This window comes from Cyprinodon variegatus, unplaced genomic scaffold (assembly GCF_000732505.1).
Source record: "Cyprinodon variegatus isolate N-32 unplaced genomic scaffold, C_variegatus-1.0 Scaffold46, whole genome shotgun sequence".
Taxonomy (NCBI): Eukaryota; Metazoa; Chordata; class Actinopteri; order Cyprinodontiformes; family Cyprinodontidae; genus Cyprinodon; species Cyprinodon variegatus.
The window spans coordinates 168,054-189,669 of NW_015150499.1; the positions used below are offsets into that span (position 1 = coordinate 168,054).

General features: G+C 37.7%; 1 protein-coding gene across 2 annotated transcripts in view; it reads left to right on the forward strand.

The window, feature by feature from the left end:
- osbpl6 (oxysterol binding protein like 6) overlaps nucleotides 1-21,315 on the forward strand; it is a 59,625-nt gene extending 38,310 nt beyond the window's left edge. For both annotated transcript variants that reach the window (XM_015370402.1, XM_015370403.1), the window contains 13 exons: nucleotides 2,652-2,782; nucleotides 5,602-5,709; nucleotides 6,123-6,254; nucleotides 8,838-8,925; nucleotides 10,996-11,249; nucleotides 11,641-11,778; nucleotides 11,974-12,037; nucleotides 12,213-12,291; nucleotides 15,702-15,846; nucleotides 15,930-16,074; nucleotides 16,172-16,298; nucleotides 18,279-18,401; nucleotides 20,277-21,315. In XM_015370402.1, coding sequence (XP_015225888.1) covers nucleotides 2,652-2,782; nucleotides 5,602-5,709; nucleotides 6,123-6,254; nucleotides 8,838-8,925; nucleotides 10,996-11,249; nucleotides 11,641-11,778; nucleotides 11,974-12,037; nucleotides 12,213-12,291; nucleotides 15,702-15,846; nucleotides 15,930-16,074; nucleotides 16,172-16,298; nucleotides 18,279-18,401; nucleotides 20,277-20,388 — 1,646 coding nt within the window. In that variant the 3' untranslated portion in view covers nucleotides 20,389-21,315. The remainder of the gene's footprint in view (nucleotides 1-2,651; nucleotides 2,783-5,601; nucleotides 5,710-6,122; nucleotides 6,255-8,837; nucleotides 8,926-10,995; nucleotides 11,250-11,640; nucleotides 11,779-11,973; nucleotides 12,038-12,212; nucleotides 12,292-15,701; nucleotides 15,847-15,929; nucleotides 16,075-16,171; nucleotides 16,299-18,278; nucleotides 18,402-20,276) is intronic.
- Nucleotides 21,316-21,616: the final 301 nt, after the last annotated feature.

Below are 21,616 nucleotides of genomic sequence, written 5' to 3' on the forward strand. Positions count from 1 at the left end.
GATCTTAGCCTTGTGGGTTAACAAATCTTCTGGAGCTTTAAAAAAAAAAAAAAAAGAGTATAGCATCAGGATAACTTATGAGCAGCTTTACATCATACCAACACTCATTAACTCTTCCTCACGTGCATGTATAACATTTTACATACGAAAATGGGTCCCCATGAGGCCCCAATGCATCACACACGAGTGTTTGTTCCTTCTCTGCACACAGCCTCCTTCCTCCTCGCATGTGGATCCTTTTCTGCTCACTCCTGTCAACTTTTTTCACTTTGAAGGTGTTACCCACCGGACAAAGCAACCAGCCTGTGATTGGCTACTTTTCAGGGAGTCCCGCATCTTGAATTGTGACGCGTTGCCAAGGGAACCAGCGGGAACTGCCTTCCTGTTTCCAGCTAACCATTGAGCTAGCAAAAACTATTGGACTATTTTACCTTATTATTATTTTTTGTAGATGTCCTACAACTCTTTTTAACGGACCCCCAACAGCCATTCAGAATCCAGTATTCATCCAGACAATGTTATATCTAATGATGACTTTGCTTACAAGCTTCCAACTATTGAAGACAAGCATTTAGCCTGAAGTTGCTTTGCCAGTTGAAAAGGAATACAGCCTCGAAAGGTGGGTTTCATACAAAGTAGCCAATTCCAGGTGTGTTGCTTTGTCTGGTGGGTAACACCTTCAACGTCACAAAGGTTGACAGGAGCAAGCAGAAACGGGTCGTGAGGAGGGAGGATGGCTGCACACGTAGAGAACGAATAAGCACTCATGTGCGGAATATACTGGGGTCCAATGATACTCTATTTGCACATGTAACATGTTAAACCTGCGCATAAGGGAGAGTTAATGAGCGTTTGTTTGAAGTACAGCTGCTCATAGGAGAATTTANGTCGCGAGGAGGAGGGAGGCTGCGCATGCATTGAACAAATAAGCACTCATGTGCGGAATATACTGGGGTCCCGTGATACTCTATTTGCACATGTAACATGTTAAACCTGCGCATAAGGGAGAGTTAATGAGCGTTTGTTTGAAGTACAGCTGCTCATAGGAGAATTTATTGTGAATGTGGACTTTTGACAGAATCCTGACACCATAAATGCAGTCATCTCTGTGTTATTATAACAATAGGAGCTCATAACATTGTGACATCACAAAGAGACATAGAAAAGTAAGACAAAAGAGAGCAGTTTTCAATGTGTTATTTTGGAGCAGTGACTGCGCATTGAAAGTCAGTTGAAATATGACGTGGATGATAGATGCTCTGCTATTTAGTCCCACTTCTGGAAGTGGCACAATTCAAAAATGAAAAAATGAATTAGGCAGTTCTGAGTGCTATGAAACAGTCAGACATGAGTCACATATGGTCAAATGACCCGAAATGCTTTGCATTTGCCTGCAGTGTGAACATAGCCAGAATACAGTAGCCTCATACTCGGGTTGTCAGCTTTTAACTTGAAATAAATATTTTTATTCTACCAAATGCAGGTTAAATGTTTACTTGCCAGTTTCACTGCTCTTGCATTAAATGCATAACAATATTTCATATTTCTCATGCTAATGTGCGCTAGAAGCAGTAAACATGTTGAGAGTTATTCTAAATCACCTCAGCACTTGTTCATTCCTACAGCCTTTTGATAAACGATCATCACCCTGGCTAATCAAGTGCATAATTAGATGCAGCCGTGCCCATTATGCTAATAATTTTGCTCTGTATGTTGCTTTCCAGAGTCTGGACTGCACTTCAATTAAATTGCATAAAAAAGGTCAAAGCACAAATGCAACACAGCATAAATCAGGATCATTTAACATTTGATTTCTAATCAAATGAAATAAAAGTGGCAAGGAGCAAATGTAATGTAGTTCTTGGAGGGAACAAGATTTAAACTGAAGTAAAATTTTAAATGCTTTCTGCCGCTTAAACTTTGTAAAGTTTTTGTCCCAATCTGGTTTCATCTAGAGACAGATTAGGCTCTTAATAACAGAGCTACTTAGCAAATAATGTCTTCCTACATTATGTTTTCTCACATTTAAATGAAGAAGGACACATACATTTGGGAAAAGGCCATGCATGTTTTTGCAGAGCTGCTCTGTAAAAGCAGAAAATGACAACTGCTGAAAGCATTTTACATAAATGAGGTCAGGGATGCAACAGTAGTGGAGATCATTCATCTCTTCCATCATCAGAATGTTTCTGATATTTATGCTGAATGACTTCCAAACTGTATTTAAATAATTTTCTATAAACTTTATAATTGTGGAACAGATTACCTTACCTACAAAGGATTAATTAGATAACTTTATGTACGTAGACCGTGGATCAGGAGAACTAAGAAATCTATTTGTCACCCATCATTTTGCACAAAAAGACAAGGACGTGAATTAGCCACAACAGAAACTAATGGTATTCTTCAGTTATCAGCTGAGTATAAAGAAATCCATGCTTCATTCATGTTAATTTATCAGTCACAACATTTTTCCAGAAACCTTTTGTAATTTTACAATTTGATACATTTGATTATCAGACTTGCACATAATTTGTTTGAAAGTTGAAAGTTTTTTCCACCTTTCAAGTCAGACGATTATTTCCCGAGTAATCAAGCAAGGGTTCGTATTCTTGGCCATACTGTTAACTGTTAAACTTTTCTCCCCACAGTCCACTCTCTCCTGAAGTCGGCCTTCAACACTGTGGCCATAGAGAAGGAGAAGATCAAACAGATTCTTTCCGAGCAGGAGCAGTCAGACCAGTCATCCCAGATCATCGCTATCAGGAAATCTCTGTCTCTGGTAACAAACTCCTCTGAGGTTATCTGAACGGTTGTGTGCAAATGAGGTCACAGGTGTGCTGTAAAATGTAATAGTTTGGGACAAAAATTGTGAAATCACAAAAAAAAAATGTTTTTTTTTTTAGTTAAAAAATTGGGATTTCACAAGTTCCAGCCAGTTACAGGAAGCTCAGTTATAAAATTGACTTGTGACAGCAGAGACCAACGAGTCTTGAACGCCCAGACATCCTCTCCCATCATAATTGGTGATGAAGGGAGATGTGCAGCACAGTTGGTTAACCAAACTCCTCAGGGCTGCCTTTTTACTCTAGCATTTTAATTGGACTGTTCTTCCTTCTAACTGTTGGCATAATTTTAGTGAAACGTTGCACTTGCTGCTTTATCTCAGTTATGTCCCTAATTGGATGTTGGTGTGACACGGCTCTCCCAGGCTGGAGATTGGAGGTTCGCAGTGAAGCTCTGTGGGAGGGTGATGACCAGTGGTTTGGAGTTGCTATAGATACGGCTGTTAATCCTGGCCGTTTGATTACCCGGAGGTTCAAACTGGACAGATCCATTGTTATTCCACCAGGCCTTTCTTTTCTGCATATGTGTAACACACAAGCCGGAACTGCAGCTGGTTTGGCACATCTCATGATAGTTTGCTGAACATTTTTCCCTCACAGGAAGATACTGAGCATTATTGCAAAATCGGCATAAATAAGCCACAGGTTCCCTAAGGGTCTTGAATAGTTTACAAGTTCTTATCCATTTAAGTTTGAAAATTTTACATTTCTGGACTCTGATGCAGCTAGATAAATCGTAGCTACACAGACAGTTGCATAAAGAAAAGTTGTCAGTGTAAACACCTATTCACATCCTATCACCACAATGGACGGATTGAAAAGAAATGACTGTACGCAGTGGTGGCATTGTTTATCGGGATACATGATATGTTGGCATTGGTGTCTCTTTCAGGAGATGTTATTAAATATTTCAACATCTGTCCGCTTAGTAAAACTGTATTTTATTTCTATCTAGTTGCAGCTTTTGTGTTAAAATGGGGGAGAGGAGCAGATGAGTCACAGGGTGTTTCTTTGGTCATGTGACAGTGATGACGATGCAGCAAAGGATTGTGGATTTCTAACTAAAATAAAATCCAAAAGGGAAGGAAATATGTTTTATATGTAAATAATGATTATCGGCTGTAATGACGGTAATAATGTCAGATATTAGTCCAGATATTCTTATTCTTATGTATTCTCCCAATTTTCATTTTTATCTAACTGAGTGAACTACAGTGAACTGATGAATTTCTTGCCAAAAATAAAAACAAAACAAAAACCCTCGCATCATTGCTATTAAAGCTTCTAAACCAGCGTTTTCAAGTAGGGATGTCCCAGTATGATATTTATATTGCAAATCTTTCCATTATCAGACAAAAAATAAATATTGTATATTTCTATTATCTGATAATAGAAAGCTGATAGTATCCACTCCTGTTTAAAGTTTTTGTAAATATCTGTTTAATATAATTATATATTGTCGTTCTCATACCTGATATTGCTGACTGTTTTTCTCTATTTAAGAAGTATCATTTGATAAAGCTTTTTCTATCATTCCACATGATACAATAAGCAATACAAGCATGTATGATTTATGCTGAAATCGTATCAGTCAATACTCAAAACTGTATTACTTCATACTGTAGTATTTCATAGCTATAGGGATTGATGTCCTGAAAATCTTTTATCTGTTCCAGGTCCCGTACACCTAAGCACCATTTACTCTACCCTTTTCAAACCATGCCGAGAACAGTCCAAGCACAATAACTGTTGAGTTTAAATGGAACAAAACTGAACTGGACCGTGCCAGACACAACCGAACCTCGCTAAATCTAGTACTAGATCAACAGTAGGGCTAGGCACGGTTCAGTTTTTGCCGCAGATGTGTGCTGCTGCTGCTGCTGCTCTCCCTTTCCAAAGGTGAACAGAAGCTGAGCTGTCTCTGTCATTTTATTTCACTCCATCTGAATTTACCCTGCACTCGAATTAACGGACCCGGGGGGAAACCATGACGGTGTTTTCAACAATAGCTACATCCCACCTTGGTCTGCAAACAATCAGTGTAGGAAAAAAATTAAAGAAACATATGATCCCTTCTACACTGAGCGGTTTCTTTTGCTGTAAACAGGACTGGCCTTTTTTTTTGGGGTCCTATAGTGTTTTTAACCTCTTGGACACTAGGCCTGTTTTCGAGAAATATGCTTGAAAATAACATGCCCAAAATGAATTGAATATATCTCAAGAACTACAGAGTTTATTTTATTTTTTTTGGTATCAAAATAAAGGCAAGACCCCAGAGAATATGTTACAGGTCTAAAAACCATCTTGGGGCAAGTGCTGAGGACCCAAATTTGGGACTCAGTGTGGCAGTCTGCAGGAATTGAACTCAGAACTTCTGGGACTCAAGCGCAATACCCTAACCACTAGGCCACCAGTCCCCAACTTTATTGATCTCACAATATGGAGACCAAGATGGCCATGAAAAAAGACAAATCCATTTCTGGATTTTTTTGTCTTTTTTTGAAGTCCAAATGAGAGATTCAATGAAAGATTCACTGTTCCTCAGCATCCAGCTTACTGTTTACGTGTTGCCCCGTTAGACCACTGTTGATAATTTGCCATCTGCTGGTTCTGGTCTTGTAAAAATTGTAAGAAGTGGGCATAAGGTATTTCTTCACGCATGAAGTGAGTGTTTATTTCTGTGATGAAAAGATAGGATGGCCAATCATGAGGTGAATATCGGATGCTGATTATTTTTCTCTGTTTGATTTTTCAGGCTCTAGCCCAGAATGCGGAGCTTCGAAGCCGCCTCAACCGCATCCACTCTGAGTCTATCCTGTCTGAGCAAGTTGTCAGTGTGAACATCATCGCCACGCCTGACGAGGTAGGTCACTGCTGTCGGTCTCTCTCTGACTGAGCCAATTTCCCATGTCGATATCAATCACATCAACCAGAGGACATCCAGTTTCTGGCAGTGTTTGCTCCCTGTCTTTGTCCGTGGCATTATTGATTCTTGTCCAAAAGATTTATGATCTTTCCAATACACCGCATTGAGTAAGCTCAAATGAACACGGTTTGATGCAGACGCTGACATCAAGGTTAATGGGGGGAAAAAAATGAAAGATTCGGAAAGGATGGGAACCTGCCATTCGGCAGAGATACGCATGTTGTAATACGAACCCGGCGTTGCTCCCTCTGGGGCTGTTTTGTTTGCTTAGGTCTCATCCGGCTCCTAATGCTGTCATCACTTCCAGAAAAGAGTGAACAAACGCTGCTTTTGCTTGTGTTTTCCTGCAGGCCGTGGAGCAGATGGGGATCCCTCTGACTCAGCAGGCCTCTAATGAAAGTCGACTCTCCATGTCGGAGTCCGTCTCAGAGTTCTTCGATGCGCAGGAAGTGCTTCTGTCAGCCAGCTCGTCGGAGAATGAGGTATAAACAGACAGGGGAGTATGGATGTTTAAAGAGACGGGAGGTGTGCATTCTGGTTGAGGTAAATTAAGAGGTGGGTTAAGTAAGTGCTTGTGTTGGAAAAGCAAAGAGCTGTGATCAGATGGTGGTTAACGACAGCAGCTTGAGAAACAGAAGGCTTTCAGCTTACTCTTGGTCTCCTTTAAAGCAGCCATTTCTGTCTGGTTTTAAAAGCATGCTGCTCAAACGTTCATGTCTTTTGACATCTTAAAATCATCAGCTTCTCTATACTTATCTATACTTGTTGGGGTTCTATACAATAGACCAATAAAAAATGGCTTTAATTGAAAAATGGAAGGAAATTATTCTCTTTTTATATTTTTTAAAATAAAAATATAAAAGGATTGAGATGGATTTGTTTTCAGGCCACTACAGCAGGAAACCGTATTAGCTTTAACTATATCTAAAAATCCCTTGTCTGCCATCTTTATACATCTGAAGGCTAAAAGTTATGCAAGTTATCAGCAAAATAGTTTAAAGTCAGTCATATGAGAATATTTCAGCTGGAATTAGGTACAGACTTTGACTAGGCCGTTCAAATAACTACTCTGACCAGAACCAATGGTGTTAAAACTGTTTATTCATTCAAATCTTCCAGGTCATCTGACAGTAATCAAGTAAATGATCAATCACAAAAACATGTTTTTCTTAATAAACGTTTGACTCCTCACAATATTTTTTTTTATATTCAAATTTTTATTAAGAACAACATATAGAATGTACAGTTGATCTGTTCACAAAAGACAGTATAGTCTTGTACAATCCTCCATTCCGTTTGTTATAATGATCCATACAACATACTACCTCATGAGATTATCCGGTATTTAGTGTTCCATTTTTTTTGTCTTTCCTCCTCCCCCAACCCGATTACTCTCAGAGGAGTGGGGAGGAAAAAGAATGAACTAAGCAATGTTACCACTGAGTAACTTTTACAAACCGTAAAATAAATGTTCTAAAATGAACTGAGTTCCTCACAATATTTTTAACAAGCATTTATTTTGTAAGCCTGAAACCAAAATATTGTTCTTTAATAAAAGAAAAGCATAAATTCCTAGTTATTTCATTTTGGTTTATTTTCCTGGCTGTATCTTGCCAGATTTGATAAATATCTGCTCTTTACTTTACTTTTGTATAAAAGCCTTTTTTTGGTGCTACCTACTAGAACCTTAAAGTTACAGTTACGGTAGGTGTTTATGTGAACACAGGTAACATTTGGCCATTTGAAGTAGATTTTGTTTTGTCAGTAGAAATCTCTGACTGAAAAATAAAAAAAACATGTTTTCATCTTCGTCAAAAACCTCTTCCCATCGTCCAGATGTGTGCTAGAGATGCACTGATCTGATCTATGTATCGCTCCCAACATTATAGAACATTCTAGATCGGGTATCGTTGAAAATGGACCCAATCCTTAAAAACATAACTAGTCTGTCTAGTTTTATTAGAAATTAAAATTTCAAAATCTCTTGAAAAGCTTCAAAATTAATTTGTTTTTGATTTAATGAATATGGACAGTTTTGAACCCTTAGAGTTGCATACGTGCTTTCAGGCATCTGCCTTGTTAACATGATATACTGTTTTTATGACATCCTTGTCTTCCACTAATATCAAGTTTCCTTTTGCTATATATATATATATATATATATATATATATATATATATATATATATATATATATATATATATATATATGTATAGTATCTTTATAAAGTTAGCAATATTGATGATAACATTAAGCAAACTGGCTGCTGGTTTTACAGAAAATTCGGAATCTGTAGGTATCCAAATTCATGTATTGGAATCAGCTTGTTTTTAATGCTATGTGCTATTTTCTCTAATTTACCTTTAATGTCTCTTGGTCTCACCCAACTATTGCTGGTAAAAAGTAAAAAAAAAAAAAAGCTTATTTTCAGATTTTAAAGGCTTACAGCTTCTTTGTAAAAAGTTAACTATTTTTCCATATATTACATATGTATATGCTCTGCTGTAGTTAGGACTAGATGTAGGTATCAAAGGGAGCAGATCTACCTCTGCAGCTCCCCCAGAGTTACCATGGGCATTTTGGCTGCTTCTTCAACTGATGACAAACTTAACCATAACCCTAATAGATTATATAGGTTTGTGGAGTAAATGGGGCTAAATATTGTTGGTCCTTCTGATTTACCTCTCGCACCTTTTGGTCTGTCACAGAAGGTCTTGATTAAATTAAAGTCGATACTGAAATGACAAAATCTGAAGAAGTCAAAGGGGTGTGAATACTTTAGCAGCCATAAATTATCAAAGCAGATGTTATGGATGCAGTTACAGAAAGCAGCTGCCGCATCCTCCTCTCCGATGCCTTCACTGACCTCTTTGCATTTCCGTAAATCGAGCATGAAATGCTGCAGTGACTCATGCTACTGGTACTGCAGTAAAACAGATAGTCCCTGCTGCAGTTTTTTAGCCATTGGCAAACTGCATTTTGTGTGTAAGGCTAATCTGCCCCGCACTCTGATGGCTTGGTAACACAGCGCCTCTCTGCTTGCTCTCTACCTGTACCTCTCACAGGGCTCGGATGATGAGTCATACGTCAGCGACGTGAGCGATAACATTTCCGAGGACAACGCCAGCGTGACCGATAACGTCTCCCGACAAAGTAGGTCCGCTTCTGTGCCAACGCAAGCATCTGCACTCTAGAACAAAAGGAGGGAACTCCTACATGTCCCGTAGGATGTGCTGCTCCCACAATGCCACGCACAAAACCTTAGACACACACTTTTACAGGCAGTCATTTATCAGCGCTGCAGAAGCAGTTGACTTTGCAGAGTTTCTCTGTGCCAAGGGCTTTTCTCTGGTTTTATAAACCAGCCGGGAATGGGATCCCCCTCCTTCATCTCTGTCACATCCACACAGAGGAGGAAACTAGGCCATGAAGCAGACGGGGGAAAGGATTTACATTATCAGAGTTGCATACATTTAGCATTGATTTTATAATCTGAGAGAAAATAATCAGATTTTCAGACAGAAAATCCCCATACAGCATACAGTAATCTTTTCAGCCAGTTTGTGTTGGAGCTGATTATAAGGTCTCCATGGTTACCATAAAGATTCTTCTTTTCATCAGGGAAATTCTAATTATGAAATCAATTATTTAATAAACAGTTGGATTAAAGCCCTTTGTTCTGTAATCTGATTTGTTCTTTGAGAAATCTGATGAAGGTGTTGGAATCACTTTCAAAGAAAACTCTTATTTTGCAACAGCGTAATGCCACACTGAACATTATAAAGAAAGCGTTTAAATTCATGGGGATTTATAGCAGGTAAAAAGTATGCCTTCAATGTTACCTTGTATTTTACTAGAACGTTAGAATGAGAATGGCAATCCAGCCTGTTCCTATCAAATGCATTTCAATAAAGCATTTACAACTTAGATTTACAGTCCTAATTAGTTCAGTTCAGTAGCTTTTTTTCAACTTTTATTCAGTCCTAATTATATCCAATTTTTCCTGGAAAGCAGAAATGATATTAGCCATCCTTCAAAATGATAAAAAGCATCTAGAGACTGAATTACCTCCAACAAAGATAGTTGTCTGAAGTCACAAAAATTGCAGAGGTGTCTAGTAAAAAAGTAAAATACTTTGTTACCTTAGTTAAGTATAAATTTTGGCTATCTATTCTTGGAGTAAATATTTTTTAGACAACTTTTTACTTCTACTAACTCCTTTTTGCAATTATCTCTACTTTATACTACTTACATTATAAATATAGCCTTGTTAGTTTTGTTTAATTTCAGTTCATTTTCATAATGGCTTATTAGTATGTAAAAAAATAAAAACCATCAAAATAATTTATTTAATCCAGATGGTTGATTTCTTTGTGGTTAGACATACAAAGATAAATAGTTTTCCAAGATGATGCAAAGTTAAATTTGACACTGTTGCCATTAGTTATAAAAAAAGTTATATATTAAGTATAAGGACATTTTCGTCCAGAATTGTAGAAAAAAATTATTTTAATAAGCTAGTGCAATAATGCGTATGTCCTTAAAAAAAAATTCCTGCCTTACTTTTATACCTTAAGTAGTTATAAAAATGGTACATTTACACTTTTATTTGAGTAAAAATCAATACTATAGTTGATACTATAAATTCTTCAAAAGTGTTTTTAAACAGTAGAATTTCTACTTCTTCTTGAGTAATAAATATTAATACTTTTGAAACCTCTGGAATATTGGAGGAAGATCTGCAGATTTCGCTTTAAGTCACCTCCAGCAAAGATTTTGTTCTCTATATCTCTTAGTTTCCATGACAACCATGAGATGTTATCTACAAGCTGTTTGTTTGGGAGTTATGCCAGAAAAGAAGCTTAAACATAAACATGTGAAGTTCACTGTGTTGCATATTTGCTTAGCAGTAAAGGCTCCACCAGGGTCCTCCATGAAAATAAATGATTAATTAAGAAAAAAAGGAAATGCGCTTTATTTCCACTTTTAAAGCATAGTGCAGGATCTGTGATGCTGTGGGCCTCTTTCTCTTCCGAGTGTCCTTGGTAACCTTGTGGAGGGGAATGGAATCATTTTTGCTTTAATTAAAAAAGGAGATTTTAGATAAAAATGTTTAAAAAAAAATAAACTTTTTTAGCTGTTTTTTGTATTTATATTTCTGTATTTTACCTTGTGAAAGCGAGTTGGTCGTTACTCTTTCGTTGTTTTGGTTATTTCGTCCAGTGGCCAATGGAGACTTTGCCGGCAGCTCCTTCCGTAACGGGCGGCGCATCTGCCTGCCGGCTCCGTGCCCGGACACCAGCAACATCAACCTGTGGAACATCCTGAGGAACAACATCGGCAAAGACCTGTCCAAGGTGTCCATGCCTGTGGAGCTCAACGAGCCGCTCAACACGCTGCAGCGTATGTGTGAGGAGCTGGAGTACAGCGAGCTGCTGGACAAGGCCGCAGAGACAGACGACCCCTTTGAGCGTATGGTAAATGAGCATAGAGTCTAAATTTCAATTCACTTAGTTATAAAAGTTGATAGCATAACGGTGGTCATGTTGGATTTTATATTGTCCCCGGGGCTTTAACATAAGCTGGAAGAATCTAAAACCGACTGGAGTTCAAGTTAGAGGTCAAAAAGTGAGCTAAAGGATGTGTAGAACAGTTTCAAAGGTTTATAAATGAAGATTTTTCTAACTGAGATAAAGTGGGTTCTGCAAGTAAAAAGTGTTTAGATCTCACTCAGCTCATCAAAATAATATATTTCTTAACAATCAGTTCAAAGTTAAGAGTAAAGATGTTTTTGACCCGTTCTGGAGGGTTTATCCGTCGGGTGTAATTTCCTTTAAACCTTTCTCCTTCCCGTTGTCCTCATCACAGGTCCTTGTCGCTGCGTTCGCCGTCTCTGGCTACTCCTCCACTTACTACAGAGCAGGAAGTAAGCCATTCAACCCGCTGCTTGGAGAGACTTACGAATGTATTCGGGAAGACAAGGGCTTCTGCTTTTTCTCTGAGCAGGTACGTGTACCGAGGATAATCGATGGAGAAAACCTGCTTCCTTGTTCAAAACTAGGTCTCTAATGTTTCCTTACATATTTATTAGTCGTTGTTTGAGCAACATTTCGAATGGTATGAAAAGTGAAGGTAAAAGCCTCTCTGGTAAGTGGCTCTGTGGCTGAAAGGGGACTGTTTGTGTTTGATGTGATCCCTCAGGTGAGCCACCACCCTCCCATCTCCGCCTGCCACTGCGAGTCAAAGAACTTCACCTTCTGGCAAGGTAGATTACCTGCTTAATTAGTCGCAGGCTTCTTCTCCTGGGAAAGAGGAGCAAACTGAGCCCCTCAATAATAACACAAATAACCATTTTTTATTTATTTATAGAGAACAAAAACTTAAATATTGTTTGAATGTTTGTGGTTTCTTTATTGGTGTTTTTTCTGTGTGCTTTCCAGATGTGAGATGGAAAAACAAATTCTGGGGAAAATCTATGGAGATTTTACCGATGGGATCTGTGAATCTCTTAATTCCCAGGTAACCTCCATCCCATCCTCCACCATGTTTTTAAGCTGAAAGGGTTACACTTTTTCAAACCAGTAGGCTCAAATTGTTCTGCTACATTTTGATTTGCTTTGTCAAACATTCAAATTTAATCTTATCGCCAATCTAAGATTAAACTGGAAATGAAAAAAAAAACCCATTACATTCTATATTCTCTGGTCGAATGCTGAATATTTAAACTAAATGTTTACCTTGTTAGGTTAGGACCTAATGTTGCATAACCTGAATTAGGAGGAATGTTTTGATAATGATTTTAGACTGCTCTTTATTTAGGTTTGGATCATTTTGCAACAAAACTGCTGGGGATTTGAAAAAAGAACTGCATGTTTAAGTTTAAACGTGTGTTTTTTCCTCTAATCCATACAATGTCAAATATATTCAGATCAGTTGATAAATGTCTTTTAGCTTGTTGCATCAGTATAACCCTCTTTTTTGCAGTGAGAAGCTTCTAGTGATTCAGGCTGGATATTTTACTTTTCTTGTCAGGAATAGTTGAGTTTATTTAAAGCGGATGGTTTCCTGTAGAGATAAATATTTATGAAATTCTTATCTTAAGAATGTCTTGATGAGAACCTTGATTTATGGTCTTTTTCTTTTTCTTCTTTCTTTATTATTCCACTGGTGGTTCCATGACGGTAAACATCAGTGGATTTAAAACTATAACTATGATTGCAGTTTATAGACATATTTATGGAACCGTTTCCCCGAAGAAGCCCATCTTAATGTTATTTTTAAAGCAATATCTTTTGTTTGCGGTATGTGGAGTCACAGCCATAAAGAAAAGTCCAAAGAGAAGCTGTTAATACCTTGTGTTGTTGCTTTTTTCATCATTACAGTACAAACTTCAACTTATTTATTCATATTTTAAGTTTTTATTGCTCATGTTTAGTGTTAAGTGTTGTTTCCATGTTACTTGCTGTTGACTTTAGCTGAACTTACAAACATATGAAAACATTCAGATTGTTTTCAGTGAACCTAAGCAGGTGGATGAGAAGAAAGTTTTTAAAATAATCAGGCAGCTATTAAACCTTTCTTCTTCATATTAGTATGATACTAATATCATATTAATATCATATTAATATTCTAATCTTAAATGTTGTCCTTTCATTATCTGTTAATGGAAAACAGGTAAACGGAAATATTGAAAGCATTAGACTATAATTAACTTATAGAAGATGAATAGTTACAAAAATTAATCAGCTTTCCAATTATGCTCTAATTAGTTAAATATTATTGTAATATGAAGGTATTCCTGGTGCTCCTTAATAGGACTGAGCAATTACTTGTATGTGAAATATAATCACAATTTAACAAAAAGTATTTTTGCAATCGCAGAAGCACCAATTGCATCCAACAGGAGTAAGACATTATATTCCTAAAAGCAGCTCTTAAGGTGGCGGTAATACATTTAAAGTGGGTTTGCTGCCACAGAGAGGTAGAGTTGCAGCTAACGCACAGATCCATGCATGCAAGTAGAAGTAAGAACAGTAAAATCCTTCAACCAGGACTCTGGACAAAGCTTTTAAGGCATCAGATAAACTGAAACCCTGAAATGAAAGATTTAGAAATTTGGGGTTAGTGCTAAGGAAAACTGAAATGTTATTTTTGGCCCTACTTCTTTTTATATATCAGCCTTATCCACTGGTCGCTAATCACACTGTACTTACCAAGTCTTGAACATTTTGCAAACATTTTGACTTTAATACTTCTAAAATTAAAATTTCACTGGAAAAACGATCCAGAAATAAGCAAAAACTTGTTAAGTTAATTTAAGTAGGCAAATACTAGGTATTTTTACTCTTTAAATAAGATAATTAGATCATATGAACTTGAAATAAGAAAATTGTCTTGTTCCATCTTGTTCCAAGATGTCTTTTGCCTCCTCAATCCAAGAACAAATGCACTTATTTTCAGAAAAAATGACTTATCTAGACTCCAATTTTTTTCCCCGGTGTTCAACCTAATAGTGTTATTGCAATCCATTACTAGACCTTATTACCTTTGTAACATTCAAAAAATGTATTATATATTAAGAAAAATAACAAAAGTGCTTCTATAAGAATTTCATGAAAAACACTGAGAGTAAAAGAAAAACATTTTTTTTTTTTTTTTGGTACAACAAAACCTTAGAGGCATTAATGCTGATAGTGGCATTTACATTTTTTAGTTTATAAACCTAAATATAATTGTTAACTAGGCTTATTAACTTTACTTTTTAACTTTTCAATTAGCTTTTTTTTTTACTTGACTTATTAACTTAATTTCCAGTAGGTAATATCTCTTTCAAGGGCTCATCTAATTGGTCAAATGCCAAAATAATATGTACCGCCATGTAGCAGTATCTTTGCTGAATGGCTGGATGTAGATCTAGTGCTTCTAGACTTCACAGAGGGTCAGGGGACTCTATTTTTAAGGGGTATGCAAGTGATCAAAAACGGTAACTTGGCCTATAAAGGGTTAACATTTTCATATTTTAGCTCTGGGTAGTTTTGAAAAAAATAACAATGAATAATTGTATATTCATTAATTATATTTAAAAGGGGGGAATGTCCTCGGAAAGAGATGTTAACCTATTGACCTAATGTTATTCTAAATGCTGATTTCTATTAAATTGCTGACCATTTTAGGTTCAGTTTGAGCTTCTGTTTGACCCACTGATCATCTTGCTGTTTTGACTGACGGATCAACAGATTTTTCATTTCACTGATTTATCGGCTTCCATCTGGATACAAGCTGCTAAAATGAGCCTCTGCTGTAGGATGACTGGACTCAGTATAGACTGATGTACTCTCTAAGTGGTTAAAGCGTCTGATCAGGATGGCGTCTGGATAGATGGATTATTTTAGATCTAGGTTTCAAACTGGATGTACGGTTCTTGGACTGGGTTTCATTTACTATTATAGTTCCTTTATCTTTGACGTTCAGGAATCAGTGATTTAAACGGCCTGGATTTACTCTAAGAATCAATATTCTTCTGGATCTCACATTTTAACTGATTCAAGATCAGTAAATAAAATACTGAGATGGTTCTTTACAACACTGCTGAAAAAGAATTGACTTCAGCTATGGAAAAAGGACTATGACATTGTATTTTAAATATATCTAGAGTGAATTTAAACGTGTGCAGCTTGTTTTAAAAAGGATATTAAAGTTGTAAATCCATGAGGATGTTTCAAATACATCATTTTAAAACCCTAAAATGGAAATAACACCAATCCCAGGGATAAGATGTGTTCATTTATGACTGAAATGGTTTTGTCTTCTCACAGGAGAGCATTGATGTTGGGATTTTAAAATGTTCTTGTCGTTCTTTGTTTTGTTTGTGTTTTTTTATCTAAAGCTGTTTTTGTTCCAGTCTAACAGCTGTCAATGTTTCCTTCCAGGTTTGGAGATCATTATGAATGGAATAAAGTCACCACCTGTGTGCACAACATCCTTAGTGGACGACGGTGGATCGAACATTACGGGGAGATCACCATCAGAAACACCAAGAGCAGCGCCTGCCTTTGCAAACTTACCTTTATTAAGGTGATAAAATATCCTAATAAAGGAGTAAGTGACAGATTTATACTTATTAGATGATTTATAAGAGGTTTTCTTCTTACTTTTAGGGAAACTATTGGAGCTCAAATGTGAACGAGGTCCAGGGATTTGTGATGGATCAAGAGGGGAAAGTGATTCACAGGCTTTTTGGAAAATGGCATGAAGGTCTTTACTGCGGCGTCCCGCCGTCTGCCAAATGTGTCTGGAGGCCAGGTACGCTCCCTCTCTTCACACACAGCTGGGCATCGTGCAAAACTGGCTGTTAAAAAAAAAAGCTTTAAGCTTAAAGCCAACCTGATTTCCCCCTCAGGCTCCATGCCGACAGACTACGAGCTCTATTACGGCTTCACCAGATTCGCCATCGAACTGAATGAGCTGTGCCCCGAGCTGAAAGACGCCCTGCCGCGTACAGATGCTCGCTTCAGGCCCGATCAAAGGTGCTGAATCCTGGCCATTAGGGCTCAGCTAAGCAAATTCTTTGGATTATTTGTTATTCTTACCAGTTGACCTTTTCCACATTTTTCACATTAAAACCAAATACGTTAATGTCATTTAAAGGTGATTAAATAGACTTGGACTGTGTGTAATTAGACCTCATTGTAAATAAAGATGTGATGCAAAGTAATTTTTTTTATGTAAAAATTAAAGAATAGAAAGCATCTTAAAGGAGAGGCATTAAAAAGCGATTGTAGAGAGAAAGGCATCCAGATGGATGCTTAAAACAGGAGATGCTGCTGTATGGAAATGGCCTGAAAACAAAAGGGCCTGATCTTTAAGATTCCAAATAAGGAGCTCTAAACTGTATGTTCAGAAAAGTGTTAGCATGTGCAATAAGTGGGCATGTTGACTGTGATCTACAATGACTTTTCAAGCGCCTGTTAAGACATACAACCTGTTTGGTTGATCTGCTGCTTTAAAATGAGCAGATTGTCGGTGCTGCTGGCAGCAATAACCTGAGTTCCCTCTCTGAATGAGAAGGACCTGGAGTAGCATTTACCTGTGAACATCTGGATTCCTCACCAGCATCTCTTTAGAGGCTCTGTGAGGGATGCTCTCATGCCGTAATATTTATGTTCAGTCTTTTTTTTTTCATTTTGAATTAATTGTACTTGTCCAGCTTGCATAGGCGATTTCTACAATTGCTATTTTTGACCATACAATATATTATTAATAATAATCCATCCATCAACTTTTCTGGGTTGGGGTCATGAGGGGTGCTGGTGCCTATCTCCAGCTGTCAGGCGAGAGGCGGGTTACACCCTGGACGGGTCGCCAGTCCATCGCAGGGCAACAGAGACAAACAGGACAAACAACCATTCACACACACACTCACACCTAAGGAGAATTTAGAGAAGCCAATTAACCTAACAGTTATGTTTTTGGACTGTGGGAGGAAGCTGGAGTACCCAGAGAGAAGCATCGCATGCACAGGGAGAACATACAAACTCCATGCAGCAAGTCGGGGAATCAAACCCAGAACCTTCTTGCTGCAAGGCAGCAGTGCTACCCACTGTGTCACTGAGCAGCCCGATAATAATAATAATTATTATAATAATAATATTAATTTAACTTTATTGATCTCACAATGGAGAAATTCACTTCTGCATTTAACCCACCCCCTTGGGGAGCAGTGGGCTGCCATGGTGCGTCGCCCGGGGAACAGTGTGGGGTTAAGGATCTTGCTCAGGGACCCAGAGGCTGTAGGGATCGAACAAGCTACTTGCAACCTCAAAGCACAAGTGCACCGATCTAACCCTCTAGGTCTAGGCCAACACCTCCCATCATGTCATCATGCAAACTAAATCTCTCCCCATCATCATTGTTTCAATGTTTTGCACATTTCTTTTTATTATGCATAATCCCTCTAAAGATCAGCTGGTAAGTGTGCTGGAATACTAATGCTTGTCATGGTGAAACAATGTCGGTTGAAGCAGTATCATGCTGCAGGATCCAGATCAGAATCAATTTGAGAATCTATGGGGATTTGAGAACTATTTTTAAGAGACTCTCTCGATCCAATCTGACCAAGCCTCTGCTATATTACACAGAATAATCTGCAAACAACTTCAGGCTGTTACATCTCCACTAATCTGAAATATGATGCTGTGGTTCTGAGTCTGAGTTTTTACTCAGAGGGGAAGGTAAAATTTGCTTTTTTTTAATCCAGGAGTTTTGATTGTTAAAACTGGAAACCCAAACAGCTCTTTCCTTTCAGTTAACAATTAGGCACTGATATGTTTCATCTGTTTTATATATATTATTAAAGAAGCTAAAGTTTGTGGTTTTAACAGCAAACTTCTCAAACTGAACAAAATCCAGCAAAAAACAAAATATTTTTACAGTGAAGGCCCACTGCAGCTTGTTTTTCAGAAAACTTTCTCTTCTGGTAATTTATCTCCCTCATTTTTCTGCTGCAGATATCTGGAGGAAGGAAACGTGGAGATGGCCGCCTCTGAAAAGCAGCGAATCGAGGACGCCCAGAGAGCCAGGAGGAAGTGGAACGAAGAGAACAACATCAAACACGAGCCGCGCTTCTTTAAGTAAGGACAAGCCTGCCTTTTCACCCAACTGAAATTGATTTTATTGACTTTGTAATTGAGAACAATTAGCCTTTCAAATTTAGTGTTGAAGTGCCTCCTCTGGGATACTTCTGCACACACTAAAGCATTTAAAGCAGGCACATGTCTGGATTCAGGCGATAACAAAGGCTGAAATGTAGATAATTTAACTTAGTTTATTTGAATAATGCCAGTATACAGGATATATCACCTCAGAGCACAACTATAACAGAATACCTCGCTAATTAAGGGATGTCCCGATCCAATACTGATATCTGAGATCAATCAGTCAAAAAATGATCATTGGAATTTATACATGGATCAGTTGCTCTCATTCCTGTTGTTGATTATTGTTTTCTGTTTGAGTGATGTCACTCAATCAAAGCTTTTTATTCCACACTACAAAATGACTAATAATAAAAAGTATAATTTAGGCTTAAAATCCTTTCATAAGTTCATCAGTAAGGCACAGCATGTGTCTGCAGCCTCTGGTGTCTGCTCTGCTTTCTTCTTTGATCACAGATTGAGATTTCCAGCGAGGTATGGATCCCCTTTTTGTGTGTTTTATCCTCATTATAATACCTCCAGACTCTCTGAGTCCAATGCTGAGGTTGTAAATAGTCACTGCTGGCAACCTCTGGTTTACAGGGGAGCTGCTGGTTCTGCTAAATAAAGTTGAAGAATCCTTAAAAAAAAATCCTTAATCTAGATTATGATCTGGATTATCACCAAAATATTATTGAGTGTTCCTTTGAAAAAATTCCTCTAAATCTGTTCTTAACTTTTCAAGAAGTCCTGCTAACAGACAAACAAGACAAAAGCCATAAGCTCCGGAGATAATAGTTAAAGATAAATATGATTTCATCAACACGATTAATCAACTTTAGATTTACTAATTGATCAATAATTTTCTTCCCTATTTCCTATTCTTTTAGTTTCCATCGAGGATGTTGAGCTTGTTGAGAGTCTGTCTTTTTTCCACCAGGCAGCCAGTCCACACCTGTCAGTGCGGCGCCGCTCGGTGCATCAGTCACGTTTAAAACAGTTTGATTTGAAAACTTTTACCCACAAAGCAGTTTAGATTCTAGAAAGAAATTTTATTTTAGGGCAGTTCTTCAAAGGAAAAAAAAAATATATATATATATATATTTGCATTGCAATTTTTTATCTCTCCATCCATGTCTATCTCCAGTAATCATTGGGTGAAAAACGGAGTTCAGTGTTGCATTTCTGCACAGACTTCCTTTTTTCGTTGTCGCTGGTATGTTGAAGCCAAATTAACGTGTGTGTAAATAAGAGAGAAAGGAAGATAATTATCCACTGGTCACCTGCTGAGTTCCACATTTCAGCTCCGGCTGCCATGGTGATGATAACAGCAGCGAATATCATGCAGTGATGTGTTAAAATACTCCCCCTTTACTTTTACTGATTTCTTGTTTTTTTTTTTTGTTTGTTTCAATCAAAACACTGCTTATTGCAAACAAAAATAACCTGAACAAAAAAAAAAAGCAGTTTTCAAGTATTTTATAGAACAAAAGATGTGGGATTTCCTTCCACACTAAAAAAAATAATGAAACCGCTTTTGGCATTTACTTAATCATATTTAACACAATTGTTTCATGTTATCAGGGTAGAAAATAAAACAATTGTGTTAAAGTAACTAAATATGATTAAGTAAATGCCAAAAGCGGTTGCATTATTTTTTTGAGTAGCTGAGACACAGTAGCTGACCTGCCAAAATTATTCCTAAACATCAGAAATTCATAAAACAACCCGAACCTTCAGAGGCTGATAAAGACAGTAACACTATCAGCCTTTTTTTCACAAAGCTAAAAACTCTGTTCTGTTTTTGTCCAGGAAAGTGATGGACGCCAACCACAGGGAGAGGTGGGTCTCCAACAACACGTACTGGGAGCTCCGTAAGAACCCTGGCTTCATCAACATGGATCCCACCGTCAGCCTCTGGTAGCACATGGATCAGCGTCCATCGCAACACCAGGAAGCCCTTACCTATGCACAGGAGGCGCGTTGGATAGAAACACTCGCTGCATGGACCGGAAGGACCGCGGAGTGGAGGGACGACCTGTTGCCTCGCGTGGGTGGGGGCTGCCCATCCATGGAAACATCCTCATCCTGCTTTTTTTGAAGCCAGGTCGCAGCTACTACGTAGATCGCTCCTCTGACTTTCCCAGTTTGTCCTTGCCTTAAAAAGACCCCCATATGACTCAAAGGATTAGGCGCCTTTTAGTTGAAGCCATTTCGTTTCCAAACAGCAGTTTGGCTTAGACTAGTCTATGGAGTAGACATCTGGATTACCTTCCATCCGTGCATGTTTAGAGAGCAGCTTTCTCCGGCATAAAGCCGTATTTATTATAAGATCAAATATTGTAGAGAAAAAAATAAGAAGTATTTTTGTAAAAAAAAAAAAAGAAAGAAAAAGAAATCTTGTGTGAAAGAGAATAACTTGAATTGGCAGATTTTATTTATTTTTTGCTTTTTAATACTAATGAATCTATGAAATGGCAGCATCTTCTCTGGGGAAACGACTCATACTAGATTAACAGAAACAGCGGGAGTAGATTAACGACGCCCCGCCAACATGCAGGTTGGTATTAAACGTACAGCCTGTTGTAAATAGCTCACACACCGTCTGTCATGATGCAATCATGTTTATTGAACATTTTAATTTAAAGACACATGGTCAGAATGGGTTTCTGTGGAGAGTTGTTTTCTCCACTGTGGTACAATTAGGGAATATTATTATTTACTGTTTGCAAAGAAAAAAAGGTATTTTATTTCCATGACCTTTGAACCTAAACCGTCCCGTTCCAACCGTAAACACTAATGTATTTTACTGGGATTTAGGTGATAGACTTACACAAAGTGAAGCATAACTTTGAAGAGGAAAGAGAAGACTGTAATCTAGTGTGTCTTTCGGGGTATTTCTCCTGCAGCTTTGCACGTCTAGACACTAAAATCTTTGAGACAGCTCAGTTACACAAGATGGAGAGCCACATTCTCATTTCCATACTGTACAGCATCCAGCGTTTGCTGGCTTTTCCTTATTTTGATCACTTTCTACATTAAAGATACAGAATGAAGACGTTTAAACTATGAGGCGATAATGTATGTAGCAAACAAAAAAAATAGTGAAATAACTTTTTTTAGATTCTTCCAAAGAGCCCCTCTTTGCACTT